Below are 21,815 nucleotides of genomic sequence, written 5' to 3' on the forward strand. Positions count from 1 at the left end.
GAGGGGGAGGAGGTGGGACTAGCGCCGGGTGGGAGTGAGAGAGCGAGCCCTCGCGCCTCGCCGGCGCACAGCGCTCGGAGCGCTCCTGCGGGCACCTTTGCGGGACTCTCGGCTGCGGGCGGCGCCGAACGGGAGCCGGAACGCCGGTGCAGCTACTGCGTGCCGAGGACCCGGGCTGCGCAGGGAGCGGGGCCGCAACGTCCGGACTGGACGGAGACTGTGCTTAGCGCATTGCGGCGACCTCGCCTTTCCCGGCCGCGAGCGCGCGCCGCAGCTGGAAAAGCAGCGGAGACCGAGGACTTTTCTCAGGTCCCAGGGGCGCACCACAGCCGTGCTGCAGTCAATGCAAGCCGTAGCCCCCGAAGAGGTGATGGAACTCGGGCTGCCAGAAGCCTGAGACGCCGCCTCCGCCGCCGCCGCGTACTGGAGAGCGGGGGGCGCACGATCTGGGGACCCCGGGCGGCGGACCCGAGCCCTCCCCCCCGCCCCGCCTCCGGGGCACCAGCTTCGGCTCCATTGTTCCCGCCCGGGCTGGAGGCGCCCGGCTCCGAGTGCCGCCGGGAATCGTGCCTCGGCCGCGGAGCTCTCGAAACCCCGCCAGGATCTGAACGGAGCCCGGGAACGAGCGGCCGGAGCGCAAGACACAGACACCCGCCGCGCCACGGCGAGCTCTCCAGAGGCGGGACCGCAGCGCCAAGTGAGGTAAGAGTCGCTGGCGCCCGCAGAGCCGGCAGGCTGGGCGTCCCGAGCGGCCCCCGCGCTTCGCCAGTCGCAGCCCGCGCCTCCCTCCTCCGACCCCCCCCCCCCCGGCTCCGCTCCCTCCCCGGCGCCCCTGTCCCTCCTCCCTGGGCCAGTGTCGCTGCCCGCGCCCCCTCCCCGCGCGCGAGGCCCGCTGCTGCTGCCCGCTGCCCAACTTTTCCGCCAACTCGCGCTCCGGAGCTGGCGAGGCGGCGGCTGCGCTCCGAGTCCAGACCCCGACTCTCCCGGCCCTGGAGAAGGCGGCGGAAGCCGTGTGTTCCCTACTGGGGTGGAGGCGGGAGAGGGCTGGGAGGTGGAGGGTATGTAAGTGTGAGTGTGACTCTGTGTGTATGTGTGTGTGTGTATACACATCATCTTTTGGTCCTCTTGAGCCAATGCTTTGGGCTCAACACCCCACATCTGGGATCTTTTCAAGTGTTTTTCCACCTCCGGGCAAGTCTGGGGTCCAGGTTGGGGGGTTGAGGAGGAAAGGAAGTGGCGGGGAAGGCTGGTTAGCTTGTCTTGGAATAGGTTTGAAGGAGGTGTCGTCACCAAATGGCTGAATCGGTTTTAGCCGAGAGCTAGCAAAGAGTTCCCTCGTTTGAGGGTTCGTGGTGGTGATGTTCTATTTTGTCTTAGACCTAGAGGATTCCTGAAGGGATCTGGAGAAGGGGAGGGGGCCCTCGGGGTCTAGATTGTGCTGGGAAGTGGAGGAAAGCAGGAGAGTTTGTCCGGTGAGGTGAGGAGCCCTCTGCCCGCTTGTTGCTTCTCTGGCCCAGACCCCCTCTCCGCGATTCCTTCGCCTCCTCTTGGTGGTGTCTCCGGCGTGGTAAGACAACCCCATATTTTTGGGGGAACTTACTGACTTTTCTTTTTTAATAGATAGGATTTGTAATAGACATTTACCCTCAGTGAGGCAACTGGACACCTTGGGAGCGCAGGAGGGAGTTCTCTTTTCCTGGGCCTAAAAGCTATTAACTCATTTGCAAAGCATTTCGACGGCGCTTTTCCTCCCCCACCCACCCCTCCTTTCCCAGATGTAGCTGCCGCATCTGGTTCCGTTTCACCCTACACGGGTACACCGCAGCCACATTATTAAACATCCCTCTTCCTCCCCTCCCCCTCCTAAATTAAAACTGAGATTCTTGGACTAGTCCTTTAGCACCACCACCATCACCACCCCTTAACATTTCCTGAGAGCTGGAGAGGGGGCTTTGGGATTGGAAGAGAAAAGAAAGTTAGAGATCCCAAGTGATTTTTGGATTCCTTCACTCTCTTGCTGGTGGCCGCCGATTTGGGGGAGGGGTGTTTAAGAATCTCAGGACCCTCTTGGGAGCCGCTTGCTTACTAGAGGTGGCCTTTGTCGGTGGGTCTGGGCCAAAATCGGCCCTGACGTGTCCTAGAACCAAGGATCGCCTCTCCCTTTAATTATAGTTGGAGAGTCTGTGTCTCCTGGACACCGCGGGCCCACCAATAGCCACGCGTCCAAGTCCTTCTCAGGGTTCGGTTCTGTCTTCCATTTGGGGAGCAGGGTGCGGCACCTGGTGCTGTAGCTGCCAGAGGCACCTTGTGTATTCAGTGAGTTTCCTGGGGTTGCAGCCCTCAGAAGCATAAAATGGAGTACAGGGCCAGGGACGGAATTTCCACTCTTTTTTGGGGGGTGGGGTGGGGGCAGCAAAGCATCCGAAGGGTCCGAAGTTAGCTGCTGGGTGGGTAGAGTGGGCCGGTGCCTCTCACCCTCTCCGGTCTTTTAAATTGAAAACACTTCTCTGGTTTCCTTCTTAGGGCGGTAGTTTTGGAGGCTGTAATGAAATCGCACTTTCTCTAGACATGGTAATTAAGGTGACCGTTTCCTTCCCAGATGTGCTGTGGTCCTCGCACCTCCGGACCATTGCTTTTTTTGGAATAGTATCTAAATTGTAGAACCATTCATTGCCCTGAGATGGTTGAGCAGAAAAGTGGCCATCTTCCTCCTTTGGCCAGGCTCAGGGTTTCCTCTCTGGGGCTTGTTTTAAAGCTAAGTAGCTGGCCCCTGGGACCGGCCACCATCTAGCCAATTACCCCCACGCGGGGGCGGCCTCTCTTCCTTTCAGTGACCTAAGGCCAACCAGATCAACTAATGCCCGCCAACTGTGCTGACTGGCTTGCCTCCCTCCCTAATGGCTTGTTTACATATTTCCCCAGTTGGGACACACACTGGGGACCCAGCTGACCCCAGGGAGTGCTGGGTGTTAGGGGACCGAGTTGCTGTCTGGGGCTTGGTTCCAGCCGGGACAGTTACACACTTCATCAGTGACAAGCTACTTGAAATATGTCGCGTTTACTCTTAGTCATAGCCGAATGTCAGCTTTTCAGTGAGGGGCAGTGGATGGAGAGACGTGTATATTTCCAATACGAGTTTCAGAGGTATTTTCACAATGGGAGGTTGGATGAACTCGGTCATTGCTTCTTTTGGTTCCGTGGTGTTTAGTCTTGAGAGGGTTGCTTTCCTTGGCCATGAAGCAATGGTGGAAGGTTAAGTAGGGGTCCTTTGAATAGCAACTGAAGCAGAGCATGACATATCACGGGCTGGCTCCTCACGGGAGAGGATTAGAATGCATATAAACACTCTAAACCCAAGCTAGCTGTCTTAAGAGTGGACTCCAGATGAGAAAATTGAATGGAACATTGCATAGACAAGACACCAACCAACCTTGGAGACCAAGAGAGTCTGTGGGCTTCACTGTTAGCGATCCTCCCATGCACGACTCTTAAAAGCTCTGTTCATGTGAACTTGGGGCTTAGCAGCCAGTGTCTCTCTGAATGCCTTTTTGTTTCACGTTTATTTTTTATTATTATTCAAATTATATTTATTTACTCATCCATGTGGGTGCCACAGTGCCCCAGTGGAGATCAGAGAATAGGTTGCAGGAAATGGTTCCCTGGCTGTAGAGACAGATGGCTCAGCAGTTAACAGTGCTTGCTGGCTGCTCTTCCAGAGGACCCGGGTTCAATTCCCAGCATGCACTGTCAGGCAGTTCACAGGAAATGTGCTGTCTCTGAAGACACCTGTACTGGCACAATCCCCCCCCCCTTACCTGCTGAGCTATATTGCTGGCCCCAAAGCCCCACCCCTTTTTTTGCCTCCAATTTTTGTAATCTCTTTGATCAAAATGGCTGTTAAAGAGCGTCTAGGAAATCTGTTGACACCTGCTGTCTTGATGACCTCCCACCCTCTGGGTCTGAGTATAAGGATCCACGGTTCAAGGTCATTCTGCATGCTGAGTTTGAAGCTGGTGTGGCCCCTGGGAGGATCCTGTTTCCTCCCTGGATAGTCTGGGTCTGAGCCACAGGAGGAAGAGGAGTTTGGATTAACTCTAATGTCTTGCTGTGAACAGGCCACACTCCCATCACTTGAGAGGAGTTTAGTTTCCTCATGGGAAATTTGTCTTACATTTCTCCTCTTCTCTAGAGCTCTGGAAATGCATGCACCCGGGAGGCCAGGTGTGGAAAAGGTGCTGGTGTTTCCAGAGGGATTAAATGCCTCCTATGGGGTGGGATATTGTCCCCCCCCCCCCAATTGTGGCCCCTCCCCACCTCAAGTTTGCATTGGCCTTAAATAGGAATTCTTTTCTTACTACCACCCTCCAGGAAGAAGCCCCAACCCCCCAGCCCCCAAGCCTGGAAATTTAAATAGTGTTCATCTGGGCAAGGAATTCCAAGAATACGGTAACACTGGACTCTGCTCCTCTGTCTTCAGCAGCTAAGCTGATGGTTTCACTTGCCGTGTTCTTGTTACTGTTTTTTTGTTTGTTTTGGGGTTTTTTTTGTTGTTTTTTTAGATTTATTTATTTTATGTACATGAGTGTTTTTTCTACGTGTATGTATGTGTGCCACATGCATTTCTGGTCCCTGATACATTTAGAAGAGGGTGTTGGGTCCCCTGAAAGTAGAGTTATAAGAGGTTGTGAGCAGCCTGGTGTTGCTGGGAACCAGACCCAGTTCATCTTTAAGAGCAGCAGGTACTGTTGAGCCATCCCCCTGGTCTTGTTTGTTTTTTTGAGTCTGGTTTTCATAGCCCTCAAGAGCAGCAGCTTGAGATACCCACCCTTTAATTTTTTGATATAAAACACTTTTTGATATAAAACACTTTTTGATATAAAACACATTTAGATACTTTTCATATGCAAACACACACACACACACTTGTTTTGTTTCAGTAGTGTTGGGGATGGACCCCAGGGCATTGCACTTGCTAGGCAAATAGTTTTACTACTGAGCTAAACTCCAAGCCAATGATTTAGATGCTTTTTTTCCAGTCTTTTTTCTTTTTTTAATTTTATTTATTTGTTTGTTTATTTGAAATGAATTTTCATATAGCCCTGGTTGGCCTGAAACTTCCTATATAACTGAGGCTAATTTTTTTTTTAAGACTTACTTATTTTATTCAACTATTCTATAGCTGCCTTCAGACACTCCAGAAGTTATCTGGTCCCATTATAGATGGTTGTGAGCCACCATATGGTTGCTGGGAATTGAACTCAGAACCTCTGGAAGAGCAGGTGGTGCTCTTAACAGCTAAGCTATCTCTCCAGTCCAATCTGGATACTTTGTAACAGAGATACAAAATAGGCTAGGCCGCTGTCTTTTAGAGAAATCCATGTCAGCAATTTTGGGTGTGTCTTTCCGAAAACCTATTTCCTTCTTTTATTCCTCATGCTTAAAATATTTTTAATAAACCTGAACTTCTTCATAAAATGTGCAAGCACTGCATTTCTTTTTAGTTCATTTTTATCTATATGTATCTGTATGTTTCTGCCTATGAGTGTGAACTCGTGCTGAGACTCAGAACTGAATGATGGCTGTCAGCTACACTGGTGAGCTGAGTTATCTCCAGTTCCACAATTTGCAGTTTCTTTTGTTACAATTTTGTGAGCAAAGCTACCCCTAGTGTTTAAAAGTGTTTATTAAAGCACCGTGAGGGGACAGTTCTATTGTTTAGTACATCTTATTGTCTTATTTTTATCTAAAAGGAGTGAAACTTCTGTACCATAGTCCTCAAATCTGGGACCTCAATATGTTTAGAACATTACTCTTTTGGTATCGTGGGTAGTTAGCGTGGTGAGTTGGCTGTGGCTCCCCACCCCCACCCCATGCCGCCCTCCCCCACCCAGCCCCTATTCTTTTTTCTTGAAGAATGTATACAGGTTGAGAACCTGGACTTCAGAAGCGCATGCCATGTTGGCAGTCCAAGAGTTTCAGACTCCAAGGGGTTTGGGGTCTTGCCCTCAGATCTTACTGGCAAAGCCTCTCCAAATGCTCTGAAATCCAAACAGCTTCTAGATCTGAACCATGGAAGGTTCCAGACAGTTCACAAAGAGGGGCCTGGGCCTGGCTTTGATTCTTTTCAGTCTCCCTTGCCATTTACTCCATTTTAACCTAGATGCCCCATCTCCTGCGTATTCCCCCACCTCCTAGGCTGAGGGCAGATAGGCAGCAAGTCTGCTTCATGGAAGCCTACAGGTTCTATGGTGTCTTAGAGTTTCTGCTGCTTCTGTTGCTGGGACGAACCACCACACCCAAAAGCAACCTGGGGAGGAAAGAGTTTATTTCATCTGACCCTTCCAGGTTACTGCCCATTGCTGAGGGAAAGCAGGGCAGGAACCTGGAGCCAGGGACTGACAGAGCCACAGAGGGGTGCTGCTAACTGGCTTGCTCCCCATGCTGTGCTCAGCTTGCTCTCTCTCTCTCTCTCTCTCTCTCTCTCTCTCTCTCTCTCTTTCTTTGTTTCTTTTTAAGATTTATATTTCTGAGTTCGAGGCCAGCCTGGTCTACAGAGTGAGTTCCAGGACAGCCAGGGCTACACAGAGAAACCCTGTCTCAAAAAACCAAAAGAAAAAAAATTTTTTTAAATTTATTTTATGTATACACTGTACAGATGGTTGTGAGCCATCATGTGGTTGCTGGGAATTGAACTTAGGACCTCTGCTGGCTCCAGCCCTGCTCACTCCGGCCCAAAGATTTATTTATTATTAAATATTATTATTAAGTACACTGTAGCTGATTTTAGACATACCAGAGATCGTCAGATCTCATTACAGATGGTTGTGAGCCACCATGTGGTAGCTGGGATTTGAACTCAGGACTTTCGGAAGAGCAGTATTCACTTCTCTTAACTGCTGAGCCATCTCTCCAACCCTCAGCACCTCCCACCCAGGGGTGGCACTGTACACAGTGAGCTGGGCCCGCCCACATCTGTCATCAATCAAGCCACTCTGGTGGGGCCTTTTTCTCAATTGAGGTTTCCCTCTTCAAAAATGACTCTAGGTTGTGTCAAGTTGACATAAAACTAGCCAGCATGTTTGGGGAGAGAAGAAAGGGGAACATGAACGTGTCCCGTGGGAGAGGGGCTGATCATTTATTGGGAAGTCTGAGGAATGGGCTGGGGAGCTAGAAGATGTGTGGAGGCAGAGCTGTGTGAGATGGGGTTCATTGGTCTAACCTGACCTAATTGTGGGGACCTAATTGCAAGAGGGACACTGGCACAGACCCCCAAATATAATGGGAGCCTCCTTAAGTTTTGGAGCAGTAGTATCCCCATTTGAAAGTATATGAGAAGAAGCAGGTGAAATCCACTTTAAATGTTTTTGTTTAGATTTTAAGAATACATTGTATTTATATTAGGTCTTATTTTAAAGCGTATTGTTGATATTTCTAAAATATCCTTTTACATGTAGTCAATACAAAGATTTGAAAGTGCTAGCAATTCAGTTGCACTGAGAGCTTCCAGCATGCTAAGGTAAACACTATATTTGGTCGCAATATTTAAAAAAAAAATAGTTAAGATATTTTACATTTTTTTTCCTGCTAAATGTTAATGACCGAGTTCTGTTTTTCACTCTCATTCACCCCAGTTGGCAGGAACCATATTTCAATAGCCCAACAGCTGCAGTGTGGCCCGGAGCCACCAGATTTGCCAACTAGGTCTAGAGCGTTCGGGCTGTGAGAATGGAGTGAGGGAAGTACCTGTGGGAAGGGAGGAAGCGAGTCCTGTAGGGAAGTGTGGTCCAGGAGAGGCTCCGAATACAAGGAGGTTGAGGTTTGGAGAGATGGCTCCGTGGTGATGAGCATTGGCTGCCCTTTCAGAGAATCTGGGCTTGGTTCCCAGCGCCCCCACATGGTGGCTCACCATCTGTAATCCCAGTTTCAGCGGGGATCCGATGCGCTCTTCTGGTCTCTTCAGGCCAGACGTGGTGTGCACAGACGTACAAGCAGCTAAAACGGCTATACACATAACTTTTAAAAGTGCATTTTCTTTTTAAATACGAGTTTACCATTATGTCTTCTGTTAGCCTAATATTATGGAGAACAGGCTCTTCACTGTACTGGCCATGTGTACACACGTGAACGTGTGTGTATGTAGCCACCTGTGATGTGAAAAGACAAATGTTCAGGTCTCCTTCAGCTGGGAAGCAGTGCACAGGGTAAGGAACTGCCCCACGGGGGTAGTGTCATGAATAAAGGCACGTGTTATTTGTTGACTGCCTTCTCTAGAGAACAGGTAGATGAAGATGTAGGAGCTGAAGAGATGGCACAGCAGTTAAGAGCGCTCACTGTTCCTCAGGAAGACCAGGGTTCATTTCTCAGGACCAACATCAAATGGTTCATAACCTCCTGTTACTTTATACCAGGGGATATACCTTGGGTACCCAGATTTATATGACACACAGTCATAACACACACTATACACACACTCACACATGACAATCTCACTCCTTGGGTACCCATACACATATGGCACATAGTCACAGCACACACACACATACACACACACACATACACAGAGAGAGAGAGAGAGAGAGAGAGAGAGAGAGAGAGAGAGAGAGAGAGAGAATCTTTAGGAGGAAGATGAGAAGGTGAGTGTGGTGATACACAGCTTTTACCCTAGCACATGGGAGGGGAGGCAGAGGCAGGAGGATCTCTTGAGTTCCAGAGCAGCCAGATCTATAGAGTGAGTTCCAGGATAGCCAGGACTACACATCGATACTCTGTCTAAAAAAAATAAAGAGAGAGAGAGAGAGAGAGAGAGAGAAAGAAAGATGAGGAGGAAGAAGAGACCATGACAGATACTTGGCCCAGAAAAAAGCTAGGTTTTTTGCATTCTTTTAGACAAAGAGATCTGATGTTAATAGACTCTCTATGTATACCTTTAGGATTGAGGTACAAGGCCGAGTGCTCCAGGCCCTGACTTCCCGCTAGATACACTGAAGCTTCTGTTGCATAAGTTCTTTAAAAGGGACCCTCTCAGTTTCCTTCACACTGTCCATTTGGTCCTTGTAACCACCCGATGTCATCAGGACAAATATTTTAGCCTTCGCACGAGCATGAAAACTGAGCTCATATGATCTCAGTACCCTTCAATGAAGACCTCTTGGGCTAAGCAGTTGGGCTTTGGTATCTGGGAGCCTCAGCTGAGAATGCAGGGACTGATGGGGCAGCAGATGTAGCACTGTGGGGAAACCTCGATGTACACCTGGTTATGGTCACACCTGTCAGGCAGTGGGGGACGGAGGCGATTCCTAAGGGCTAAGGGGCCAGTCTCTAGGACTCCCCATTGCGTTTGGGTTCGTGGTTTGTGTCACCGCATGTTCTGCAGATGTGCAGAGCCGTCTCTTGTGTGTGCCTGGTAATTCTTTTTAATTCCCGGAGTTGGTACCAGGAAGCCAGGTGTCTCTAGCATCTTTGTTGTGCAATTCGAGGCCTAGAGAGTAGAAGACGGGGAGGCAGGAGGAACTCTTGTACCTGTTTTGGACCTGAGTCAGGGGGAAGGTGCCAGAATACTCTCAGAATAGTCTCAGGTGTCTGAAGAGCATTCATCACTGGGGATGAAAGGAGGTGTGTGTAGCCAGCCCACGCCTAGGAAGAGGTAGGTGGGCAGACGTCTCAGGGGGCAGAGTGACAGGTGGAAACTGCGGTCTGCCAGAGTCTAATTGGTCATCTCAGGGTGACACCAGCTCCTCCCACCCACCCACCCTTTGTTGATACTAAAGACTTAGTACTCAGGGTTACTGTGGGACTCAGGGTTTTGTTACCCAGTGTACTTTGTGGATAACAGGCCTATCTCCCCTGATTAGATGTGTCTTTAGGATCTGAGGTGTTGCTTTAGAGTTATCTTCAGGCTTGAGACTGTGCCTGACCCTGGGTCCTGAAGGACCCTGAGTGATTTGCTTCTAAAGGTCTTTCTGCCCACCAAAGAAACATTTCCAGCATTAACTTGGAGTTCTCTTATCTATCCTCTTGCTTTCTCTGTATGGGAATCCTCCTGTGCCTGCCTGCATTGGATGGAGGGCTGGTTTTTATTTTTGAATTTCCTGTGTTGGGGATGAAATCAGGGCCTCTTGTGCGGGGCAATGATTTCTCCCCTGAGCTGTATCCCATTTAGGTGTGGCGAAATTATTTGTATTCTCCCACCTTGATTAATGTCCCCCAAAACCAGGGCGATCAAGTTCTAGTGTTACTGACAGCTCCATTTCCTTGGGCAAAGTACTTAAGCTCTTGGGTCCCGATCCACCTCCCCCACCCCAGTTTATCTTTTAGCAGAGACCAGAGGCAGAGCAGGGGAATAAAGGAAGTTTTATAGTTATTAATGTATTTTACTTGTGTAGACTCCACAGATTATTCAGCACAAATATTCCTTCCATTTCTAATCCTTTTCCTAAGTGAGGAAGAGGAGGAGGGGGGGGAGGAGGAGGAGGAGGAGGAAGAAGAAGAAGAAGAAGGAGGAGGGGGGAAAATATTACTTTGCTTTTGGTTTAAAATTATTAAATTTTTTTAGTAAGGCTTTGGAGACAGCTAGTGGTAGTGGTGTGCACATATTCTGCTGGCCAAGAATTTTGTTTGTTTGTTTGTTTGTTTTGCTTGCCCGGACTGACTGGCTAGAGAGGGGCCCTTCCCAGCTCAGGGGGAGGCAGGGCTGAAACACCACATTAGGCATGTTCCGGAAGCAGATTCTCTGAATAACTTGGATGGTTTCCTGGAGCACCAAGGACAGAAAACACCTGAGAGAAAGAAGATGGTCACCCCCGTACAGAGTGGCCAGCCAGTTCTTACCACTTGTCATCTTGTCCTCAGGACCCTCAGAAGTCGTTTTAAATTGTACCACAGGACCAGTGAGATGGCTCAGCCCCCCATAACCCATGTAAAGGTAGAGAGGAAGATCTGACTCGGCGAGTTATCCTTTGACCTTTGTGTGCTGTGACATAGCCGCCCCGCCCCCAGCCGTAATACATACAAGAAAACATTTACAATACCCAAACCATTACCATCACAAACTGGGATGCAGAATCGACAGACTTTGGCTAGGACTCTGTGAGCTCCTTCACATCAGCCTCTGCACTGGCTGTTGACTGTGTGTGACTGGAGGGCCTTCCTTTCCCACCTCACCCTGACGCCCGACACCACTCATTGCTGTCAGATGTCAGTGTCACCACCCCGCATCCTCAGAGATAGCTGCATCCACCTCACAGCGTCCTGCTCTGCCTTCAAGTGGTGGTGAAGCGTGTGTTCTCTGGGAGGGAGGCTGGTGTGACTGGAGGGTTCCGTGATTCTTCTCATTTTAGGGGCAAAAAGAAAGACCCTAGAGACCCAGGGATGGAGCTCTACAGTGCTTAGCTTATAAAAGGCCCTGGATTCCATCCCTGGTGCAAGACAAACCAACAAAAAAGGTGGTTGATGGGGTCTCCATATTCCATCTGATCTGAAGCTGTGAACCAGTACCTAACTTCTATTTCTTCCTCTCTCTCTCCCTTCCTCTTTTCCTTTTCCTTTTTCTTTTTCTTCCCCCTTCTTTTCCCTCCTTTTCTCCCTCTTTCTTTCTGTCTGACCTGGAACTCACTGTGTAGACCAGGCTAGCCTTATTCACAAGAGATCTGCCTACCGCCAGAATGCTGGGGTTAACAACAGGCACCGTCTCTCCTTTAGTTACCTGCCCATTAACGGATGGTCCTGAGCCCGGAGCGCCTTGTTTCTTGACTTGTGACCCCACTCTTTGCCTCTCTATTTACTCTTTGCCAGAGAGATTGGTTTGTCCCGGATGGAATGAAGTCTCGTGTTCGGAAGTCAGCAGATTCCTGTCCCTTACAATGGTTGTGCAATACTTAAACCAGGATCTCTCTCTCTCTCTCTGCCCCCCTCCCTCCCTCCCTCTGTTCCTCCCTTCCTTCCTTCCTTCCTTCCTTCCTTCCTTCCTTCCTTCCTTCCTTCCTTCCTTCCTTCCTTCCTTCCTTCCTTCCTCCTGTTATTATTTTGTTTGTTTTTTTTTAATTTGCACATTACAAAAGCCATCTACAAATAGTGCGTGTGCTTGGCAGGGGTTGAGGAGCGGGCAGGTCACACTGTTTTCATGTTGAGAAAGGCCTTGGCTTTGAGACCCTCACGGGACCTAGACACCTCTGGGACCCTGAGCTGCAGCTGCAGCCTCGGCCTTGCTTGATCGAGCCTTAGCCCTTGGTTGGTACAGTCTGCAACCCTTGGCTGTATAACCATGAATCCAATTCCTGAGCTTGGGTGGGTGATAAAGGCAAACCTACCTACACTGTGGTTGGGCCTCTTTGGCATCTCTGTCTTAACCTCCGTAGGCTTCAGAAGGGCTTCGAGGTCTCAGTATGCACCCTTGTTGCTTCTGTGTTGCTTGCCTGTATCTTAAGAGATTCACATCTTCGGGGTGGGGTGGGGGTTGAGGTTGGGTTTCTCTGTGTATCCCTGGCTGTCCCGGACCTTTCTATGCAGACCAGGTGGGCCTCGAACTCAGAGATCCTCTTGTCTCTGCCTCCTGAGTGCTGGGACTATGGGAGTGCCCCTCCACACCCAGCTTTCTTACTGGCGTTTCTGGATGCTATTTCGGTGACATTTTGGGCGACTGCTTGAATGTGGTGGGTTTTGGATTTGGCTGTGTCTACATTAACCCATATGGGAAGTGCTAGGGACCTGAAACTGCACAATGTTTTTCTCAAACCCTTGATCACAGTGTGGCTCTTTGGGACTCCCGTGAGGCCCTTCTCTTCCTCTCATACAGGAGCCCTCTGCATGTGTTACAGTTGTGTAGCTGTGCTTTTGTGGGATTCCTAGCAGAGGGGGCGGAGGCTGTTTCTCACTCATGCCTGCTTTGGGGACCCCTGTCCTCCGACTGGGTTGCCTCATCCAGCCTTAACATGAGAGGAGGTTCTTAGTTATTGTTTAAGATTTATTTATTATTTTGTGTATACGAGTACGCACCGGCTGTCTTCAGACACACCAGAAGAGGGCATCGGATCCCATTACGGATGGTTGTGAGCCACCTTGTGGTTGCTGGGGATTGAACTCAGGACCTCTGGAAGAGCAGTCAAGACTGCTGAGTCATCTCTCGAGCCCCGAGGTGCCTAGTCTTATTGTATTGAGTGATGTGTCCTGTCTGGTTGATATCCCTGGGAGGCCTGCACATTTCTGAAGAGAAACAGGGCGGGAGTGGATGGGGAGGGGGAACTGGGGTCAGGATGTAATATATAAAAGAGTAAATTAATTTAAAGAAGCAGCAGCAGCCGTTGCCGTCTCACAGCCTTCCAGGCAGGTTGACCGTGGACTCGATGTGCTTTCTTTGTTCCCCCTCACTCCTCTCCTCCTCAACTTCTATTTCAGCCATTTTTCTCTCCCCAGAGTCAGCTTTCGAAGGCGGATCACGCTCGCGCTCACGGCGGAGTATATCCATGGAGGTGCAGAGCCTTGTTACCAACCTCTAACTGCAGAACTGGGATGTGGGGCTGGAGGTGCCTCCTCTTCTGGGCTGTGCTGGTCACAGCCACTCTCTGCACTGCCAGGCCAGCCCCAACCTTGCCTGAACAAGGTAAGACTACAGGCCGAGGGTCAGCTGGACCCCAGAGCTGAGGAAACGGGGTGGGCTACTGTCATGGAGGTGAAGTGGTCAGCTGGAAAGACTTCCTCCTCGGAGGAGCAAAGGGCCCTGCCCCCATACCTGGGCTGATTTGGGCTTCCTTAAGTATACAGAACCAACTTTATCAGAGGTGGGGACGGGGAAGGTTGGTGACAAATGCTACCCAGGGGTGAGGGACTTGGGGAGTGCTTTCTCTCTGGATCTTTAACTCTGAGGATGAAATATGAAAGAGTGCCGTGACTCTAGATTTGGAGAAAGCTGGCAGAGTAAGAAGAGCCGTGGCCTCCGGCTTCGGGTGACTTATCTTCTATGAGCGTGGGCAGCCCCGAGCACTCGTCTTTTTGGACTTTGTCCTCCGGGTCTTACCTGGGGGCCTGATGAATAGTTTGCTTTGGAAAGGGCCTGTTTAAGGGACTTGGAAAGGAACAGGAGGCAGGATGGGGCACAGGAGCCTTAGGAGGCTCCCACTGGCCTGTGGTCTAAGTCCCTGGAAGTCGTTACTGCTCCGAAGATTCCTGGTGGCTTCTGAGGGGCTTAGAGATTAATGTTGAGACCTTTCTGCTGTCGAAAGGCTTGGGAGTTAGTGGCTGGTCACAGAGAAGGCTGGCGTAGAGTAGGTTAATGGCCTGGGATGCACAGGCCAATGGTGGCCACGTGTACAGGGCTGTCCTCTGAGCTGTCAGGGACCTGTTAGATGGTCAGTGGGTGAACCTGAGAGAGGAACAGGGTGCGGTGGGTGGCTGAAATTGACACGTTCATGTTGCGTTTAGCAGCAGAACCAAAGACAGACAGGAGCAAGAGCATGCTTGAGGCGCAAGGCAAGAGAGAACCTCTGTACCTATAGGGCTATAGGTCTATATAGGTCCATAGTTGCCGTCAAGCAGTGGAGAGACAGTAAATATGAAGTAGACTATTTATTTATTAAAACTTATTATTTTGTTTTGTTGTTTTATGTGTATGAGTGTTTTGCTTGCGTGTGTGCGCTTGGTCCCTGCTGAGATCAGAAGAGGATTCGTGGGTCCTCTGGAAATGGGAGTTAAGAATGACTGTGAGTGCCAGGCAGTGGTGACCAATGCCTTTAATCCCAGCACTCAGGAAGCAGGGCCCAGTGGATCTTTATGAGTTTGAGGCCTGCCTGGTTTACAGAGCAAGTTCCAGGACATTCAAAGGCTACACAAAGAAACCCTGTCTCAAAATAAAATAAAACAAGAGAAAATAAAATAAAACAAAGCAAAGCAAAGCAACAAAAGTATGATTCTGAGCTCCCTTGTGGGTGCTGGGACCCCACTTCCCTGTGCAAGAACAGAAGTGCTCTTAACATCCAAGCCGTCTCTCCAGCCATCAGCGGATTGTAGTTATGCCGCACAGTAAGGTTTTAACAGAATGCTAGGGGGTCTCATACCCAGAGCTGAACTGCATCTGTCCTGCTGTCCGTGCTCCACATGCCTTTAATCTCAATACTTGGAGGCATATCTCTGAGTCTCAGGCTAATTTGGTCTGTATAGCTAGCCAGTGCCATATACATTCTGTCTCAAAAGGAAAAAACAAAGACAAGAAAGTAGGGGTCTTTTATCTTCTTATCTTTTGACATAGGATCTGGCTATGTAGCCCTAGCTGGTTGCACGATCTTCTATCACTGCCTTTTGAGTGCTGGATTACAGGTGTTTACAGGGTACTAAGGTCTCCGAGGGAGTTTAGAACGGGCATTCTTAGTCGATAGGCTTAAGATGTATGGATAGTGGTATAGGTCACCGAGTACATACCTGTGGAGAATAACACCTGGAAAAACTGGATTCAGCCAGCATGCTGAAGGAACTTGGTATATTTAAGTGGTTCTTGCTGAGAAATTTGAAGTATGCGGACGCAACCCGGTTTTCGGTAAGTCGGTTTGCTTTGTGCGACAAACCATTAAAATGTGAGCAATAAACAATAAGGGCTCAGATGTCACAATACAGACACAGTACTTCCCCGGGAAAGTGTGTGAAGCTGCTCCTGCCTCTGCCCCTGCTGTCAGGAAGGGCGTGAGAAGGGCGCATTGAGTGTCAGTCAGGGAGTGGGACCGAAGAGAGGGACTGGCCACATTCGACTCTTCTTCCCTCCCCCTTCTGTCCTTCTCTCCTCTCTTCTCTTCTCTTCTCTTCTCTTCTCTTCTCTTCTCCTCTTCCTCCTTTCCTTCCTCGTCCACCTTTTCTCCTCTAACAAACCCTTTGCAGCCCAAGGAAGGAAAACAGACAGTTCAGATCTTGTCCCAGGCCCTATCGGGCAGGCAGTTGCCAAATGGTCCTCTTATAAGAAATTTTAAACGACTTTATTTTTTTTAAGCAATTTTTACATGCGTTGTTTTGTGTGCCTGTGTGAAGGTGTCAGAGTCCCTGGAACTGAAGTTCCAGACAGGTGTGAGCTGCTGTGTGTGCTCGGAATTGAACCTGGGTCCTTCCGGACAGAGCCAGTGCTCTTAGCCCCAGCCCCCTCTCCCAGGCCGCACGGAAGGAATTTTAAGGGGAGGAGGAGGGTTGTTGAGGCAGCGGTGGAGACTGAAAGCAGGGGACCTATGACCATTTGCTTCTTTCTTCTTGTTTGTTTGAGACATGGTTTCTCTGTGTAGCCCTGCCTGTTCTGTAGACCAGGCTAGCCTCGAAGTCAGGGTTTTCCCCGGAAAGTCGAGGGGTGGAAGATGCTGTGTAGCAGTCGGAGCTGAAGTCAGTTGTTTGAAGTATAATTTATGTAGTATAAAAATGTGCCAATTTTAGCGAGGTAGCTAGTGAGTTTTTATAAGGGCTACACCTCATGTTACTGCCATCCTAGTCGAGAGATCAGTTTGTAATCCCAAAAGCCTTTCCCATGCTTCTTGCTGCGTCCGACCTGCGTCCTGTCACTTCCTGTCACCGGATACGAACGTTGTTTGTTCTAGGATTTCCTGTCAAGAATGAAGTCTTATGATGACATATGAATCTAATCATCTGTGATACCCATGTGGGTCACTGTATTATTTCGTTTCTTTCTCTATTTTCTTTGTGACAAAGTCTCACTCTGTAACCCTGGCTATCCTGGCACTTACTGTATAGACCAGGTTGGCCTTGAACTCAGAGATCCACCTGCCTTTCTGCCTCTTAATGCTGGTATTAAAGACTTATGCCACCACACCCTGTGTGGGGGCTTAAAAGGGGGGTATGGTGGTTAAGGGAGTGTGGCACGGCGGTGTGGGGGAAGGGGATGCCCAGGCAGGCCCCTGTCCAAGCACCTCTGCCCCCTGAGGGACCACACGCACACAGGCATGGTATAGAATAGAGTTTATTCAGAGTAGGGGATGGGAGTTAGTGGTAGAGAAAGGCAGAGAAAGGAGAGAGAGAGAGAGAGAGAGAGAGAGAGAGAAGTGGAGTGGAGGCCAGGCTGGCCATGACCACGGGAAAGAAGGGGGGAGGAGAGCCCAAGGGGCAGAGAGGTGAGAGTATGTGGGAGAGCAGAGAGCAAAGTGGGAGAGGAGGGGCAAGTAGCCCCTCTTATAGTGGGCCAGATCTCTAGGGCAGGGCATACCTGGCTATTGCCAGGTAGCTGTGGGGTGGAGCTTAGACAGAATACCAACACCTGGGGGTTTGATTTTGACAGAACAGAGACTCACTGTAACTGTGATGTCAGAGGAATCATTTCTCTCTGTGCCTTGTAAACTTTGGAACCTCGCAGACATGCAGTGTGTACTGTAGTCCCGGCCATGATGATTGTTAAGTAATGCTGCTATTGTCTTAAAAATAAAAAACAAAAACCAACTATACTCTCTATGACAAAGATTGGTCCAGAAGTTAAAAACAAACCATCCCAGACTTTACTTTGGGAAGGCTTTAGGGGAGGGGAAGAGGAGATGGCAGCCCCTCCCCTGACTGAGCACAATTCTGGCAGTCTCTGCGAACGAACAAACGCCCCTGCCCTGGAGGGACCCAGGAGGCCTGCAGTTGTTGGCTGGCCTTACAAAGTTGATTTAATAAGGGTTCCAGGAAAACCAGCCTCCTCCCCCACCCCACCCCTTCCTTCTCCCGTTTGCCATATTACTGCGGAGTCTTAAGTTTGTTTCTTCAGATCGGGCTTTGGGGTTTGTGCATAAAATGAAACTGGGGCACAGGCCCAGGGGCAGAATACCCTCTTCCAAAAGTTTAGGAGCTGATCTGAGCCTGAGGAAAGCTGTTTGCGTGTATTTGTCTCTGAGAACAGGACTTGAGGGATCAGTGAGTGGGGCTTGTCCAGAACTTTGCGGGGGCCACTTGCAGTTGGGAGTGGTGGCCCCTATGTCCCTGTTCCCCGAGCACCCTAATCAAGCAGCGAGTGTGAGACTTCCAGCCTTGAAATACTTTCCTTCTTCCACAGAAACCTGCAACTCATAAGCGACTTAATGGCTGAGGTTTTACAGCTCCTCCCACCCACCCAGATTTGAAGGAGTCTGGCGGCCGGGTGAGGGAGGAGAGGTTACATTTAATGGAAAAGCTGCAGGGCTCTGTTGCTGGCTGGAGGCCGCCTATGTACCACAAAGCGGGGCTTTGTCCTTGTTCCGCAGAAACCTGTGCCTATGGGGAAAGGCTGGGGGTGCTGCCAAAATCTGGCCCTGGCCTCAGCTGTAGCTCCCTGGTAGCCCTCCCACGCCCACCCCTTGAGGGGTTCCTGAGCTGCCTTTGGTCCAAGAGGGTGTGGATTACAGCCTAGCTGCCTGGGAGCCTGGCTAGGTATTCAGTGGGTTTCACTGATAGGCAGGCCGTAGTCCTGTAGCCTGTTGCTGTGGCCTAAGGAGTAGTGTCACATAGCTGGCCTGGAACACCTGGGGAACACACCATCGTCGCACCCCACCCCCAGTAAAATTTCTTGTGCAAAGACCCTGTTTGTTACTAACTTGCACTGGACGGTAGAGGATCCCAGAATGAAAGTGGAATTATATGAAGCAAAAGGTGTTGAATTACGTCATTTCCCCCCCCCCCTTTTTTTTTTGTTCAAGTGAGGAGGTGGGGGTTAGGTTCATGAAGAGTCTGAGATGTGTTCTAAGTTGCCAGGTTTCCCTACCTTGTTGTACATCCCTTCCCGGAGGAGGTAGTACCAGTGTCTCTGAAAGGTGCTTGCTAGTGGAAGGGGGGTGGGGAGGGAGGGCAGCTCCCTCAGCCTGTGAGAGAATGTGAGGGTACTCACGTGTCCGGATCAGCAGCGAGGCCGGGCCCAGGCAGCCTAGCCGCTCAAGGCTGTGTTCTTGGCTCGGGCCTCCGCATTGCTACACCATTAGCTCCACTGATTTTTCCACTCTGGCTTTGCCAGCCGCTCCCCAAAGTCAGGGAGGAGGAGGAGGAATTTCTCAGGGAAGAAAGAACAAATGGTTGTCCAGAGGACTTGCTGTTGGAAGGGGGAAGGGCGAGAGCTCCATACAAAGACTCCAGCCAGGATTCTGTCACCCGGTGTCTGGAACTACCTGTGGGGAGGGCAGAGGCAGAGGGGGCGAGCTTCTGCAAAAGCGTGCTTCTGCTGCTGCTGGGTCCGAGTGCGTCGGCTTGGCCTAAGCAAGGGGTCATTCCTCTAGGAGCGGAGTGTCTCTGGGATGGAATCATGGCTTTGGGGAAGCGAGTTCTGGGGAATCATTATCCAGGAGGTGAGGGCCAGGTCAGAGAGTCAGACCAGCAGCTCTGCCCTGTTTTTACAAGGCCTCATTCCTCTAGGCTATTGGGAAGTCTGTTTGCACACACCCCGCCCCACCCCCCACATCCTTACTTCCCTCTTCCCTGGAACCTGGAAACCAGACAACTGTTTCTCCCCTAACAGGGAGAGAGACCAGGCTGCTCTCTCTCTCTCTCTCTCTCTCTCTCTCTCTCTCTCTCTCTCTTCTCAGCTTCGTAACAGTATTCGTTACAGATTCTCAGATGCAAAACAGTAGCAAAATTATGAAGTAGCAACTAAATAATTTTATGGTGGTGGTGAGGGTCACCATAACACGAGGAACTGTAGCAGTGTTAGGAGGTTGAAAGACCTATGGCCTTTTGGAGTCTGGGCTGCCTCTGACTTTTAGTTTGCTCTGACTGTCTGGAGTGTAACCAGTAGGAACCCAGTCACCTGGACCCTCTTCATGGCTGTAAGTGGAGAGCGCTGGCTGGAGATTCTGCCCTCCCTGGCCCCATCGGGTCTTTGGCTAACACCAGTGTCCATTTGCCTGGTACCACACACCGTCCCTGCATACGGAGCAAGGCCGGGTGTGAGTGGAAACCCAGTACTCGGTCCTTATCCGCTGAGTTGCTGTGCTACTGAGCCTCCTGGGATACCTTGTGTAAGAGAGGCGATTCTGGGGCAGTGGCCCTCTGGGTAAGCCTGCAAGCAGCTGTTTTCCAGACCCTGAACGTGTAGGCAAAGTGGGTAAGAGAAGCCGGGAGCTCAGCAAAATGTACCCTGGCCGCCTGTGAGTCTGGATAGAAAAAATGTCAGTACTGAAATTTTAAATGGTTAATTAGCAAAGAAAATTGAGTCCAGATCTCACCCTTTCCTCCATGTTCCCCACGATGACTGCTAGGCTCAGGCTGGTTACTGGCCTATTTCTTCACTGATTTCCCCCATCTATCCAAATAAATTCCTACTTTTTTACTTGACTGCACCTTATATATGACTATTGCTTGTCCCTCTCCTTTAACATGAAATACCCACCTGTTCCCGCCCAACTTCTTATAATTCTTTAATTCTTACCCTTAAGATTTAGTTTGGGTCCACACTAAGATTTTATTTGAAACGCCACCTCTTTCTTGGGGTTTCGTTTCCATATTATATTATGTGACTGTGTGCATACTGTGCTTGCAGTGCCGGAAGAGACCAGAAGAGGGCGACAGCCCCTGGAACTAAAGCTGCAGACAGATGGTTGTAAGCCATTATGTGGGTTCAGGGAACTTGAACCAGGGTCTTCTGCAAAAGCAACAAGTGTACTTATACACTGAGCCAGCTCCCTAGCTCCATGTCTCTCCACAGTTTAAAGAATCCTAGATTACCCCTTGCCCTCTTTTCAGTTTGTATTGAATTTTCATTTTATTTTGTATAGTGTATGGGTTTGTTTGTTTAAGATTTTATTTATGTATGTGAGTACTTGGTCTCTGTCCTTAGACACATCAGAAGAGGGCATCGGTTCCCATTACAGATGGTTGTGAGCCACCATGTGTTTGCTGGGAATTGAACTCAGGACCTCTAGAAGAGCAGTCAGTGCTCCTAACCGCTGTGCCTTCTCTCCAGCCCCAAGTATATAGTTTTTTGTTTGTTTGTTTGTTTGTTTGTTTTTGCTTTTTTGTTTTGTTTTTGTTTTTTGTGGCTGTTGTTTGGTTTTCGGTGTGTTACCCCACCCCACCTGATTGCCCACATCTTCTTGTATACTAGGGTAAACAGTCCTATTTATTTCACGAAAACAAAGATCTGTGCAGTTGAAAACTGTTTGCTTTTTAAGATAGGGATCTCATGTAGCCCAGGCTGATCTTGAACTCAGTATGTAGCAGAGGCTATATGTGCTTGCTTCACTCCCTAGTACTACCATTACAGATGTAGTAATGGTGCATTACCCAAATGTATTTAAGAACATTGTTTTGGGCCAGGCAGTGGTAGCACATGCCTTTAATCCCAGCTCTTGGAAGGCAGAGGCAGGCGGATATCTGAGTTCGAGGCCAGCCTGATCTACAGAGTGAGTTCCAAGACAGCCAGGGCTACACAGAGAGACCCTGTCTCGGAAAAAAAAAAAAAAAAAAAGAACATTGTTTTGTTTTGATGGGTGTAGAACCTTTAATTCTAGTATTCCGGAGATAGAGACAGGTGGATTTCTGTAAATTAGAGTCCAGTTTGGTCTACAAAGACCCTGTTTCAAAAAACAAAACAAAATGATCAATGAAATAACAAAAAATAAAAACAAACAAGAAAACCTCCCAAACATTATTTTGATATGTGTTTATAATACGAAATCAGAGACTACAGACTTGTACAGACAGAAAAATGTCTTAGATTCTCATCATCCATCAGTACTCACAGTTGACTTGAATCTTTTTTTCTTTTTAGATTTTCTTGTGTTCCTGTCTGAAAAATGGAATTGGTACTGTTTATACTGGTACACTTAAATAGATTCCTATACAGATTTTTCTTTGGTAGTACCTATTTAGTATTGCATTGTGTGGGCTGCAGAATTTTTACCCCTCTA

The 21,815-nt window shown here is 49.4% G+C and overlaps 1 protein-coding gene across 8 annotated transcripts in view; it reads left to right on the forward strand.

Annotated features, from left to right (window-relative positions):
• The first annotated feature begins 339 nt into the window (after positions 1-339).
• Fgfr1 (fibroblast growth factor receptor 1) overlaps positions 340-21,815 on the forward strand; it is a 58,959-nt gene continuing 37,483 nt past the window's right edge. For 7 of the 8 annotated variants that reach the window (XM_052162765.1, XM_052162766.1, XM_052162767.1 and 4 more), the window contains exons 1-2: positions 340-702; positions 13,408-13,594. In XM_052162765.1, coding sequence (XP_052018725.1) covers positions 13,504-13,594 — 91 coding nt within the window. In that variant the 5' untranslated portion in view covers positions 340-702; positions 13,408-13,503. Of the gene's footprint in view, positions 703-908; positions 1,059-13,407; positions 13,595-21,815 lie in introns of those variants that run through there. The other variant, XM_052162769.1, reaches the window with a different exon arrangement.

This window comes from Apodemus sylvaticus, chromosome 18 (genome assembly GCF_947179515.1).
Source record: "Apodemus sylvaticus chromosome 18, mApoSyl1.1, whole genome shotgun sequence".
NCBI lineage: Eukaryota > Metazoa > Chordata > Mammalia > Rodentia > Muridae > Apodemus > Apodemus sylvaticus.